Genomic DNA, 12,919 nt, shown 5'->3' with positions numbered 1-12,919 from the left:
AACAATAAAAGTAAAAAAATGACTGGAATGATATTTCTAATAAGTACGCCAATAATCTCATACGCGTAAGTCTTGCACAAATAGAAATATTGGTGCAAATAGCAAGATTCCAGGGTGTGCAGGTGCACATCCTCAACTACACCTGGATCCGCCCCTGGGTTCATCTATGGGACAATTTTTACGACCCATATTAAAGGGACCCGCTTGAGAATCAAACTCTAATCACTAACAAAGATTTTAGTTGAATCAAGGGATTAAAGATTCATGGTTCAAATTGTGACAAGGAAGAAAAATATTAATATAACGTTTAATAAATAAATATTTGTCATTCACAAAACAAAAAATATATTAACAAATAAAGATTTGATTATAAAAATGATTAAAATTGGCAGAAAACGTTTTGAGAAAGCATGTAGGTCCTAACAATGTGTCTTAATTGTTGATTTTTTTTACTAGGGTTTTTCATTAAAAGGATGGGAGATATGTCAAAATTCATAACTTCTTGCAAGTTGCTTTTAAAGCTATTTAGTCCAAAAACAGGAAGAAAAAAAAATTAATAAGCAAACAGAAAAAATGTTGTCACAAATAAAAGTTTGGTACACTACATAACTTTGATTAATTAATTGTTTGTAAAGCTTATTAGGGGGCAAACAATAATTTCTACTAAACTTTGATTTCAAATATTATCCTAATTAATTTATGTTACATTCCACTAACTTATTAGACTTTAGTGCCCCAACAAAAGCAAAGCGGTCTACATATACCTTTTTTCCATTTGAATAATATTATGCTTTCTAATTATTACAAAATTAAGAAAACTGTCAACTTCAGTTTTGTTGTCAACAAGGCTTCCTACTTGGGGAATTTATTTCTCATTGCAATATACATAGGAAACATTAGTTTTGTGACAGTACATGTAGAAAAATACCAACTAGTACTACTCAACATGGATTTCATGTTTCTCAAGAAGTTCACACTCATCTTCCTCCTCATTTCTGGCTCACTTTTGACAACTTCTTTTGCAGGTTAGTTTTTTTAAGGTTTTCTTGCAGCCTTTTATCTTATGGTGTCAGATATATTTTCATATATATTAAATTAAGTTTATTATAACACTAATAAAAGTTAATGATGTTGTTTAGCTTAGTTTAAGAGTGTAATTATATATGGTAATAGATTAATTTAGATTTGATTCCATGATCTTCTGAAGTGGGAGGCATGTGATCAACTTTTTTTTTTTTTTTGAAGGAAGGCATGTGATCAACTTGATAACTTTAATCTTTGAAATTGAATTTTTTCATGTTGTTCAATTATGTGTATTAGAGAATAGAGATAAGCTATATAAGATATGAAAATGTTAGATGAAAGAAAAAGTTACCTAGTGTGTGCTTAATACATATGCAGGAAGAGCATCAAATTTCGTCAGAATCTCAAATGAAGATGTGAATGCAGTCCATGAGGTAGGAAATTCACTTCATTTGCATGTATTAATTTGCTTTTATTTATTTATTAGTTCAAAAAAGAATTCTTAAAAATTTTGTTACTTGAACAAAACCAATTATAAGTTAGCTTTTTACGTCTCTCTTTCCATCATGTTTAGAGCCTTGTACCTAACAATCAATGGTGCAAAACGCATGAACTACCACATTTAAGTGATTACAGTATCTTATCTTTCTATTTGAAAATACTCATGAAATAGAAGGCCCTATTTTTAATTCAGCTTTTCTTATCTATTCCTTGATTAATATTTGTGGCTTATTAACTCACTTGCACACAAAGATATGGTAGAGTTAATCTTGTATATGGGTTGGAGTATTTTGTTTTAATTTTTCGTTAAATCATTAAGATATCTACTTGCGAGTTAGGTTTTCGAGGGGTTGTTTTGGAGAGATAATCTATATTTTGATATCTTGAAGAAAATAAATGAAAGAATAATATGATAAATTATCGTATCTTACTTCAATCACATTTAATTCATTTTTAAAAACATTTTATAATCTCCTTAATTTAAAAAAAATAAAATAAATCCTCCTTCTAAAACTCAACTTGTAAACAAAGCCTCAAGAGCATGGTTTCCAATTTTCTACGTTTATTTTCAAACACTTATTTATGTAGGAGTATTAATGATTGTTTTATTATTTTGATATAGGTAACAGCAAAGAAGGCAATGAATGAGGAAGAAGTAAGAAGCATCCATGAGAGGCTTCTAAGGGCTAATACAAAAGATTATGGACGATATGATCCATCGCCAACTTTTTCTAAGCCTCCTTTCAAGCTCATACCAAATTGAATGAATACGTTCAAAAAAAGAATCTTGATGTAGTTGGAAGTTGGTATCGAAAATATAAGTACTATAAATAAATAATTAACCCACTGTTTAATTATCTTAGTGTAATATATGCCTCCATATATATTATATTATATAGACATGTATAAATATAAATGCTTAGTCATGTTTTGAAGTCTATAATAATTTTGAGTTATTATAGAAGATGTACGAGTGTTTTAAGTTTTAATATCACTATATATTACTATAGCTCTATTTTTGTTGTATGCGTTGATATACATATAGAGATATTAATTAATGAGATTATAGATGTTATATATGTTTGAGTGTTTGCTTGTGCTTTCCAAAATTATTTTTCAGATTTGAGAAATCACTAGATTATAGAACTTTTGTAACTATCACAATTTCACACTGTGTTCTTAATTTATTCCTCAGAAAAATGATGCACCAACTCCCAAAATTAAAATTATCCATATTACGAATGTTCAAACTAACAGAGTGAAAATGATTAACAAAATGATCAAGATTGCACAGATTTTGGACACCCCTTCGACTTGAGCACGATTAACATTTATGTTAATGTTAGAATTGACCAAGACATCATACCATGAAAAGATTTAGAGTTGGCATCCCCTTCTTCAAGCCTTAAAGGTCCAGAATTTCTGCCATTGTATTCTACGATTAATATTGGCTAAAATACACTTTTGACCTCCTATATTTGGCTCCGTATCAATTTTGGCCCCCTATTAAAAAAAACAACTTTCCAGCCCCCCTTCTTCACCCCTTTTGCAACTCAGTGGCTCCCTTCTATTTTGACCGGGTCAAAACCCAAGTGGCCACTCAATGGACGCCACGTGGCATTTAATAAATTAAAAATATAAAAAAACCAACTAATTATTTACATAATTAATTAAATAAAAAGTTAAAAAGAAAAAAAAAAGGAAAAAAAATTGTTTGCAACCCAGGAAAGAAAATAGCCGCATCAACAATATGAGCCTCTTCCCAATTCTTCAGAGTTTCTTATTCTTCCTTCATCTCATAATCAAAACCACCATCGCCATTCATGCCTTCACCAACCCATTAATGGAACAACAACAACACAACTCAACAGTAGTCAATAACACTACCTAGCAAACAACAATCAAAACAATCATCAACGCAACAAAGAGCAGCAACAACATCACATAACAAAGAACAAAACCAGAACATAAAACTTCCGAAAACAAAGAATTCTTCTTCCTCCATCGTTCTTAAAATCTCAAACCCAGAAACATGAAACTTCAAATCGCAAAACCGAATGCTGGAATTGCATAACCGAATTACTGTAATCTCAAAAACACCGTGACGAAACATAAACGCCTGAATCTTTAAACCCTAGAAACGCAGTGAAGCAAAAACGCCCAAATCTAAAACCAAAAATTCCAAAAAAACACACAAATTCGAATCATGCGGTTTAGTCTAATTTAACACAATTTTTTTTATATAGATCGAGTCAAATAACAGAACGATTTGGTTCAATTCGATTCAATCATGCGGTTTGACTAGTGATCCAATGGCTTTATACCTTTACCGAATCGATCACTAGTCCGATTTTTAAAACTATACTTGCAAATATTCTAAATAACCATTCAAAATAAACATTAACATACACATTTTTTTTTACCGAAACAAAGTTAACTATTATCATTAATCAACCAATGTTCAATACAAGAAGAATAAGAATCAAAATACGGTGACTAGCCCAAGAACAGGCCGCCCCAGCTAAACTATGAGCAACCATGTTCGCTTGTCTCCTAACAAACTTCACCTCGAAGTTGGAATGTAAAGATAACTGATAAATAATACTAGAAACAATAGCATAAAATTTCGAATCACCATGGCCCGGAGACGATAGAGCTTGCACTAAAGTAGATGAGTCGGACTCGAACACAACCCGGTAAAGATATATTTGATAAAGTTGGATATGGAAAATATCCAACTTTTTAACTAAACCTAATTGTTCCTTCAAAAAAAAAAACTAAACCTAATTGTTTGTAAAAAAAAAAAAAAAAAAACTAAACCTAATTGCTTCTCTCTCACTCAAAAAATAAAAATCGTGTATTCCTTTCAAAAATTAAGAATCGAATCTATCTTTTTCTTGTTTCACAAGTCAAAGAGAAAAAAATCGAACTACTTAACCTAATCGCTCTCTGAAATCAATCTACTTCCCAGCCACCCAAATCTTCGGCGACGGCACCACCATCAATGAAAAAGCAGAGAATAAACTCTCTCAAATCTTCTTCTTCTTCAGATTTAGATTTACCGGATGATATATGGGAATGTGTGTTCAGACTGCTGAACAATAACGACGATGATGACCACCGTAAGCGCTGTTTGAAGTCTCTTTCTGTCGCCTCAAAACACTTCCTCTCCGTCACCAACCGTCACAAATTCTCTCTAACTATCTTGTATCCAACCCTCCCTGTCCTCCCTCGCCTGTTACAAAGGTTCACCAAACTCACCTCCCTCGATCTCTCTTACTATTATGGTGACCTCGACACACTTCTCACCCAAATCTCCGGTTTCCCAAAGTTGAAACTCACATCGCTCAATCTCTCCAACCAACTCACCCTTCCTGCTAATGGTTTGCGAGCTTTCTCTCAGAACATTACAACTTTGACCTCCCTCATTTGTTCCAACCTTAATTCTATTAATAGCACTGATCTCCACCTCATTGCGGATTGTTTTCCTTTGCTAGAAGAACTCGACCTCGCTTACCCCTGTAAGTTCATTAATCACACACATGCTACGTTCTCCACTGGACTAGAGGCTCTTTCATTAGCACTCATCAAACTCCGCAAGGTTAATCTCTCTTATCATGGCTACCTCAACGGCACTTTGCTTTTTCACTTGTTCAACAACTGCAAGTTTCTCCAAGAGGTCATCTTGCTTAGATGTGAACAATTAACCATCGCAGGCGTTGCTCTTGCTCTCCGCCAGAGACCAACATTGACTTCTTTATCCATTACAGGTACTGTTACTACTGGTTTGGAACATCTTACCTCACATTTCATCGACTCCTTGTTGAGTTTGAAGGGATTGACTTCTCTTCTTTTGACGGGATTTCGTATCTCAGATCAATTCCTCTTCTCCATTGCAATGGAAAGTCTTCCTTTGAGGAGGCTTGTACTCGAATATTGCCCTGGATATACTTATTCTGGAATCTCATTTTTGTTATCTAAGTCGAAACATATCCAACATTTGGATCTTCAATATGCTGATTTTTTGAATGATCATTGTGTTGCCGAGTTGTCTTTATTTCTTGGTGATCTTCTCTCTATCAACCTTAGTAATTGTAGCTTGCTCACAGTTTCCACTTTCTTTACTCTCATTACCAACTGTCCTTCACTTACCGAGATCAGTATGAATTGCATAAATATCCACGGAACCACCATACCTAATTCTCTGATGGATCGTCTTGTAAACCCTCAATTCAAATCTCTCTTTCTGGCTAGCACTTCTTTACAAAATCAAAATATCATCATGTTTGCCGCCCTTTTCCCCAATCTGCAGCAGCTTCATCTCAGTCGTTCCTCAAACATAACCGAAGAAGGTATTCGTCCGCTTTTAGAGAGTTGTCGTAAGATTAGACATTTAGACTTAACCTGTTTAAGTCTTAAGTCACTTGGAACAAACTTTTATCTTCCCGACCTTGAGATGTTGAACTTGACAAATACAGAAGTGGATGATGAAGCACTCTATATAATCTCAAATAGGTGCCCTGCCCTTTTGCAACTGGTACTGCTAAGATGTGATTATATCACAGACAAGGGAGTCATGCACGTGGTAAACAATTGCACGCAACTCAGAGAGATAAGTTTGAATGGCTGTCCTAATGTGCAAGCTAAAGTTGTTGCCTCCATGGTAGTTTCAAGGCCATCATTGAGAAAGATCCATGTTCCACCCAACTTTCCTTTGAGCGACAGAAATAGGAAACTCTTCTCGCTCCACGGATGTCTGCTTGAGTGAAGTGGATTGATACTATGCAAATGTAAGTTTTTTTTTTTTTTTAGCTTTACTTCTCGGAGAAATTACCTTTTCCACTTATTTGCTGATCACTCTGTGCGTGATCATTGCTTAACTTGTTGTTGTGAATTAATTTATTGAGAAATTGGGATTGCTTTTATTTATTTTTCTGTTGTTGTTGAGATTTAACTTATTGAGAAATTAATGATGCAAGTAAGATGCTCGTCACTCTTCGCATGATAATTGCTTAAGTTATTGTGTAATGCGAGTTTTAACCTGTATTGCCTTTCATTGCTTTGCCTTTAATTACTTTCATCGATTACCATTCTTGTGTCATACATACTCGGATGATTTCTTATACTATGACTCGTAAAATGGACATTTGAAATCGCAGACATCATTGTCCGAATTGAACTAATTCATTGACCACTATATTCTGTAGATATTTATGGATATGATCTGCTTCATTGGTTGGAATTGAAAACATAACAATTTTGCAGTCAAAGTTATTTCTATTTTGATTCAACTTGCAAGTTATGGTTTGGTGTTCGTATTCTTCTACACCGTGAATTAGCGTTTGGATCTTATTTCATGTTCAGGATTACAAGTTAGGTTGCATGCTTGAGTAGTGTAGTGGATGTCCATGGTTTATCTCACTGGGCACAGTAAGGTGCAGAGCAAATTGTCCATATTTTTCGGTGTATGCCTGATGGTTTTCCCTCTATTGCTCATTAATATAAAGTTCCATGGAAATGTGGCATCTTTTTGCGGTCTAGGAATCGAAACCTGACATTTGAAGTCTTTTTATTAGGATGTACTTACCAAACACATTAAAGAGCTAGCACCGAGATATATGTTTTTGGCACATATGAGGGAGTAATAAATAATTATTGTACATTAACATTAGAAGTACACATCTCAAGATACATAAAACACTCAAGAAAGTAGCAAATTAGATCAATATTCCATCTACCGTGTACAACGAAAATGACATATTACAAAACTATAAACCAGCTAATGTTAAACGAAACTAATGACCAACTTCTTTTATTTTTACTGATCAAATCTATGTGTTTAATGATATCATCATGCTTCCTTATCTTTGGCTGAAACAATGATCAAATCTCATTCTCTATTTTAATATGTTTTCCCTCAACAATGATATCATCATGCTTCCTTCTTAATATGTTTTCCCTCAATATCTCATCAGAGACTATCCAATTACATTGCTTCTTGCATTTTTCATCAACAGCTAGATAAAAAGCATTTATTCTCTTAACCAAATGTTGACAAGTCACAGAAGATAAGATGAAACTAAAAGAATATTTTGAAGATTTCCCCAAACAATTTCTCAAATAAAGTGCTGCATAGTATTCTTTATATTGTTCATGTTCTCTTAACCAAGTATCTCTCATCATATTCCCAAGTATTTATATCTAAAATTGTAAAAATTACAACGATTATTCATCATAAAGAAAAAGAAAAATGCTAAACATCCCGAGAGGATTATACTGTATATTGATATCTTCTTAGGCTTTTGACCAATCATCCAAATTTTAATTGCAATTTCCTTAATTATACTACATATTTGAGTCACAAATATACCCTCTTCATATTGTTCATTTCTCAATCTAAGATAGATTTCCAAAACCTTATTCAAATGTGACATACACTCATCACTGAGAAGCTTGTTGCAATAATCAGTGACAACACATACCAATATAAAAACACTTCCATATGAGGGAGGACATGTTGGTCTTTGCAACTTCACTTGTTCTGAAAATTGCCAAAATATTTCACTAGTACCATTAACAACTCTTGCAATAAGATTCTTTGTAACAATTCTAGTCTTACAGCATTCGAACCTCTAAACATCGAGAACAAATTCAACAACTTAAAAGGGTCGTTTTTTTTTTTCCTTAGTAACAACTCTTCCAAATTTGATAAATAGTCTTTTCTATTCAATATCAATGTTTGCAAAACGACTCATCCATGACTTTGAACCAATTTTCTCGAATACTATAGTAAATAGCTTCTATTCAACCTCAAGAAGTTTTTGAACAACCAACTCCGTATGCTTTCCTCATTGGTCTACACAATTTTCCATTCCATGTGCTACTTCAAACTCGCCCGTTGAAATCTCAAGGTAGCTTAAAGCCAAAGTCTTCATACTTCGGCCCGCATTGGTACCTTGAACTTCAACTTGCATAGTTTGACACCAGCCTGTTAGTAGCATTTAATCTCTCGGCAATGACTTGTAACTTCCTTGTTACAGAACTTGGAAATTTCAGACCTTGTTTATCGATGTTGTTTTCCTGATCATTGTGTGATGTTAATGAAACCAAATGAAGAGGCAAAGTGGTCTCCATCAAAACTTTGTGAAGAGTAGTTTGCAAGGGAAATATTGAGAATTCCTTTGTCGAGGCGTGAACTGTCCTCTATGGCCTGCAATTCTTGCAATATTTTCAAGGATTTCTTTAATATTCAATGGGTAAAACTCATTGGTACTAACTATTATTTTGTAAGAACACAAAAACACTCTAAAACCAACTAGTTGCTAATTTTCAAATGTCAGTGAGAACCTTCAATGCTTCTTCAAGCTTCTTTATGTCTGAGACATATGTAAATAAATTGGAACTTGCGTCTATCGAAATAGAATATTGGAAGTGATTAAAATGTTGAAAAACCTTGAGGACTGCTGAAACGGATCATAAAATTCTGTATATATCATGTTCAGCATTAGAAAATGGAAGATTTTGTATTGAGACGGGTTTAAGTGAAGCTTGAATGGATAAACATCTTTGGTTAAGAACCTCTAATCGTGAACTAGACTCGTCTAATGAAGAAGAAATATCTAATGTTGTTTTCAAGCATATATTCTTTGTTTTCCATGTTGAAGATTGGAAGATATGTTTGCTTTTGAAAATGATTATTAGTTTGGCTTTTGAGATTGTATCGAGAAATGATTAGATTTCAATATGATGTTTGGTGTAATGAAGAAAGGTTATATTTGCGGGTTTCTTATTAATCTTAACCTTTCATTTTCTTTCACCAAACTCAACAAATGAAGTAAACGAGATATAATTTCACCTGCAAATAAACCATGCAGTGGAACTTCCTTGAATTTAGGAAGGTGGCGAATGGACTATTACTTCCTTCTTGTACAATGCCATTGTCGTCGTGAGTGTCTCCCTAGAAATTCCTTTCAATTTGTGTTTAGTGATCTTTAATATTATATCGAAATTAATATTAATGTGAATTTCAGATTGAATTTATTGATTTTGTGTTATTGAACGCAAATTCTAAAATTATTCTATTCATGGTTTTATCATTTATTCAAAATTAACTTTTTTAATATTCATGATTTGTTTGTATGTTTTTAATTTCATTAGGGTTTAGACACTTTCTCCTCTTTCAACAATATGGACTCTTGTCGTCGATGGTTGGTGGAAGTCAGTAAAACATGTTGTTCGCATCCACACCCCTTTCACTGTTGTCGTTGTTCATCGATCAGAAGGGTAAAACGCTTAAATCTAAAATCAAGGTTGCTACACTGCTCAAACCACCAAGATTGAGGTTTCAAAAAGTACGGTTTTGGTTGATGATTTTTTCAAAAAGCTTTTAATATCCATCCTTCGTTTCAGTTTAAGTCGATTGATTGCTTTAATACAATTGTCATGGCGGATATAGGTAGGAGGCTTATGGAAATTGGCAATTTAGTTGAGTTAATGAAATACTTAAGTCAACAAGATAGATGTAGTCTCAAAGGACTCGAATAAACTTGCTGCATATCTTTATATCTAATCCAAAGGTTCAATATGCATAACCAAACCCTAAACCTATTTAGCGGGAAAAAATTCTCATTAAATTTGAATTTGAAATTCAAATCTCACAACCACTTTTTGCAACACCCAAATCTCACAACCACTTTTTGCAAAACCCAGCTAGTTTTGCTGTCAGCCAGCATCTAGAATCATGGATTGCAAATAAAGTCCTCCATCCATTTGGGTTTATTAATTTGTCTCTTGCCAAATCCCATAGCCATTTCCTCACTAGCATTGGTATTAGATGGCTCTTCATTATTTGGGCTCATTACCTCTTCCTGGATTGGGCTTGTATCATTCCCTCCTCTTCAAATACCACCTTGTCCTCAACAGGTTGTTGTGGAAGGACGGAAAAGCAGCCTGAAACTGCACAAAATCTTCCCACGAGGCTTCATCCGGTGGACAATTAGCCCACTGCACGAGAACTTGTTGTTGTGGAACACCATTGACCAAAATAGTACGAGTGTCAGCAATGGCTACAGGGACCTCAACAGGTTGGTTAGAGATGCTGTCGGGAGGTAAAACATGAGGGAAAGGTAACGCAGCTCCGCGAAATGGTTTCAAGTTTGAAACATGAAAAACCGGGTGGATACGACTTTCTGGTGGCAACTTAAGTCGGTAAGCCACTTTGCCAAGGCATTCAAGGATCTCAAAAGGCCCATAAAATTTCTTCGATAGTTTGTGCTGGCGTTGCTGTCGAACTGAAATCTGTCGGTGATGCTTTAAACGAACCAGTACCAAGTCTCCTACAGCAAATTGTAAGTCACGACGATGTTTATTGGTCTGTTGAACCATTCTGTGTTGAGCAGATAACAAATTGGCCTTGAGAACGTGTAACAGTTCATCAAGCTCCAACAAAGATTCATCCAAAGCGGCAATGGTAGTGGAGCCTCTAGTGTAAAGTGGAATGGATGGAGGGGTGCGGCCATACAAGGCTTGAAACGGGGACATTTTTAAGTCAATATGATAGCTGGTGTTATAATGCAACTCTGCCCAAGGTAATAATGTAACCCATGATGATGGTTTCTCTTGCGTAAAGGCACGAAGGTATTGCTCAAGGCAGCGGTTAACCACTTCGGATTGGCCATCCGTTTGTGGGTGATAAGCACTACTCATAGTCAACTTAGTACCACTTAACTCAAAGAGTTTCTGCCAAAAAGTGCTCAAAAACACCGGGTCTCTATCGGACACAATGGAACGTGGAAATCCATGAAGTCGAACAACCAATAAGACAAATAATTCTGCCACTTTGGAAGCTGTAAACGCAGTATGAAGATTCCCAAAATGAGCCGATTTAGACAAACGGTCAACTACAACAAAAATAACAGTGGATCCGTGAGAGGGAGGAAGGCCGGTAATAAAATCCATTTGTCCTTGACTGTTGCGGCATTTAATGCTCGGTAATCCACACAAAAACGCCAAGAGTTATCCTTCTTGCGCACCAACAATACTGGTGACGAAAATGGGCTATGATTAGGAACAATAATGTCTTGCTCAAGCATTTCACGAATTAACTTCTCCATTTCTGCCTTCGAAAATTACGGATAGCGAGAAGGCCTTACATTGACGGGATTGGTACCCTCAACCAAGTGGATACGATGATCGATAGATCGATGTGGTGGTAAACCAGTGGGGGCCGTGAAAATGCTTGAAAAACGCTGAAGTACATCTCTTGCAGCATCAGGGATATCAGAGCACAAGTCAATGATATTGGAGTTAGGTTCTGGAGGTTCCGTCATGTGTGAGGTGAGTGTAAATATTCCAGCAACATCATCACTATGTAATAAGGCTTGAAATTGCAATAAAGAAACAGAATGAGAAACTGGTACAGTTTCACCTTGCAACACCACATGTTGATTATTCCAATAAAATTCCATAGTCAAAGCAGAATAATCATGTGTGACCTTTCCCAATAGTTCTAACCAAGGAAATCCTAAGACTACATCAGGACCTTTGATAGCCAGCATATGTAAATCCACAGAAAATGTAATACCTTGCACAACAAGAGGGACTGCTAAACAACAATATTGGCAAATCAGCGAGGACCCACACCCTGTAGCAACTCGAAAATGAGTACAGCGAGTCAAAGATAGTCATAATTTCTCCACTAGTACTGGGTTGATGAAATTATGAGTACTTCCACTGTCAATGAGAATTTGGAAACATTGCTCACCATACATCCCTTAAACACGTAGAGAGCGGTTCAATAACCGACTAGAAAGCGCATGAAGGCTAGAGATATCACCGGCAACATCCTCCGATTGTAACTCCTCTGAATCACTCTCTGGTGTATCCTCATCAGTACCAAGAAGAAGCAACACTTTACTTCGACAGCGATGAGAAGGGCCCCATTTTTCATCACATCGGAAGCACAAACCTTTAGCACGACGGTCACGGATCTCTGCTGAAGGTAAATGACGGACGGGAAAATTGGATGATGGAGTGGGTAAAAGTGGAGGTTGAGTTGTGGGTTTCGGATTTACTGGTGGAGTCAGGTTAGCCGATGAGGAAGCTGGTTGTTGGGTCGGGTTGTGGGATGGGTTACGGTGCCATGGTTTTGTTGGGGTCACTACGTCATCCAAACGCGCTTCGTAAGAACGCGCCATTGCAATTGCTTCCATCAATGAAGCAGGCCGGTGAAACTGAAGTTCGCGACGTAGATTCGGTTTCAACCCAGTAATAAAAAAAACTTATGAGTAGAGATTCAGAAATACCAGTAACCTTGTTCATGAGATCTTCAAATTGAGCCTGAAAATCTGCTACCGATCCAGTTTGTGAGAGCTTAGAGAGGTCACCTTCAACATCC

The 12,919-nt window shown here is 35.6% G+C and overlaps 2 protein-coding genes and 1 pseudogene across 2 annotated transcripts; 2 read left to right on the top strand and 1 right to left on the bottom strand.

Annotated features, from left to right (window-relative positions):
* Positions 1 to 874: 874 nt before the first annotated feature.
* On the top strand, positions 875 to 2,533 carry LOC146898207 (protein CASPARIAN STRIP INTEGRITY FACTOR 1-like). The gene is made up of 3 exons (XM_085731629.1): positions 875 to 1,025; positions 1,402 to 1,457; positions 2,147 to 2,533. Exons 1-3 carry the CDS (start codon positions 947 to 949, stop codon positions 2,285 to 2,287), a joined length of 276 nt encoding a protein of 91 aa, XP_085587755.1. The 5' UTR covers positions 875 to 946; the 3' UTR covers positions 2,288 to 2,533.
* Positions 2,534 to 4,528: 1,995 nt separating this feature from the next.
* Positions 4,529 to 6,453, top strand: LOC146898206 (uncharacterized). The gene has a single exon (XM_085736102.1). It carries the CDS (start codon positions 4,529 to 4,531, stop codon positions 6,290 to 6,292), a length of 1,764 nt encoding a protein of 587 aa, XP_085592228.1. The 3' UTR covers positions 6,293 to 6,453.
* Positions 6,454 to 7,407: 954 nt separating this feature from the next.
* On the bottom strand, positions 7,408 to 8,498 carry LOC146898205 (uncharacterized; annotated as a pseudogene).
* Between the last annotated feature and the right edge of the window lie 4,421 nt (positions 8,499 to 12,919).

This window comes from Medicago sativa, chromosome 8, assembly GCF_051527215.1.
Source record: "Medicago sativa cultivar Bolivia chromosome 8, Bolivia_mono, whole genome shotgun sequence".
Classification (NCBI taxonomy): Eukaryota; Viridiplantae; Streptophyta; class Magnoliopsida; order Fabales; family Fabaceae; genus Medicago; species Medicago sativa.
Note: the sequence above shows the minus strand (reverse complement) of the source record. Positions and strands in the feature narration are given on the sequence as shown.

Excerpts from the sequence above, each read along its gene's own strand:
- LOC146898207 (XM_085731629.1), top strand. The coding sequence starts at position 947 with ATGGATTTCATGTTTCTCAAGAAGTTCACACTCATCTTCCTCCTCATT. Across the intron at positions 1,026-1,401 it reads TTTGACAACTTCTTTTGCAG|GAAGAGCATCAAATTTCGTC; the intron begins GTTAGTTTTTTT and ends ATACATATGCAG. Across the intron at positions 1,458-2,146 it reads ATGTGAATGCAGTCCATGAG|GTAACAGCAAAGAAGGCAAT; the intron begins GTAGGAAATTCA and ends ATTTTGATATAG.
- LOC146898206 (XM_085736102.1), top strand. The coding sequence starts at position 4,529 with ATGAAAAAGCAGAGAATAAACTCTCTCAAATCTTCTTCTTCTTCAGAT.